The 912-nt window shown below is 31.9% G+C and overlaps 1 protein-coding gene across 1 annotated transcript in view; it reads left to right on the top strand.

Annotated features, from left to right (window-relative positions):
• Window positions 1-516: 516 nt before the first annotated feature.
• Window positions 517-912, top strand: part of LOC119582001 — a gene marked incomplete in the record, with an annotated part of 18,728 nt that continues 18,332 nt past the window's right edge. Inside the window, 1 exon segment of the mRNA XM_037930196.1 lies at window positions 517-600. Coding sequence (XP_037786124.1) covers window positions 547-600 — 54 coding nt within the window.

The raw sequence follows: 912 nt of genomic DNA, 5'->3' as shown, positions 1-912 counted from the left end.
ACGAAATACAAATGGATTGTTTATTCCACCGTATGAATGGAAACGTGATATATGTTAACCTTGGCTATTATTTGATAAATCAAGCCCTGTGAGAACAATAACACTCTTAACAAAACCCTCATATAAGCTAATGACATGAAGATATCGGCAATTAATTTCCTTGATCATTTTGTTAACCCATATTAATTCAGGACAACAAACGACGCCATACAGGGAAATAAAGAAATGTAACGTAACAATAACATTCAATAAAAGGGATTGCATACTATACAAAGATCGTCCATTAGGTTTCGATATGTCTAAAAGTCTAAAGCGTTTGTTTACATGAAAACATATAAGCTGAAACGTATCTAAATTTATTAAGGACATGACATACGAATAACAGGGATAAAGACGTACATCGAAAATGAGAAAGACACTCAAAATTAATAGTAACATGGAGATCAAGTGCAGAAAAATGTAGTCCATAACCTGCGATGCTCTTTTGTTTTCTGTGTCGTAAATCCGATCTCTATGGTGTTTTCCCTTCGTCTATGTATATAAGATATGGCCGTACGATGGAGCAGCGAAAATGTTGTCGCCGAACACAGGGATTTACAAGTAATTGACTAGTCTTATATTAATACAATCTTAGAATCTTTTTAGGTTTAGATACAAATGTGAAATAAAATTTAGAGGAAAAATGATATACAGAACAAGGCTCCACTTAATGAAACTGCGAGCATTTTTTTGAACGAAGATAAACTATTATAAATATATTTAATTGTTAGTTTATTTTAAAACTTGCATTTGAATGTCAAGAATAGTAATTAGATTATGCTCTTTCAAAGGTGTTCTCAGTCCAGTTGTCGGAAAATACATTAAATAATATTTTGTTTATCTTACACTTTCATCTACGAGAAGCACCCTAAT

The sequence above is a fragment of the Penaeus monodon genome, chromosome 15 (genome assembly GCF_015228065.2).
Source record: "Penaeus monodon isolate SGIC_2016 chromosome 15, NSTDA_Pmon_1, whole genome shotgun sequence".
Taxonomy (NCBI): domain Eukaryota; kingdom Metazoa; phylum Arthropoda; class Malacostraca; order Decapoda; family Penaeidae; genus Penaeus; species Penaeus monodon.
The sequence above is the reverse complement of the archived record's forward strand: the minus strand, read 5'-3'. Positions and strand labels throughout refer to the sequence as shown.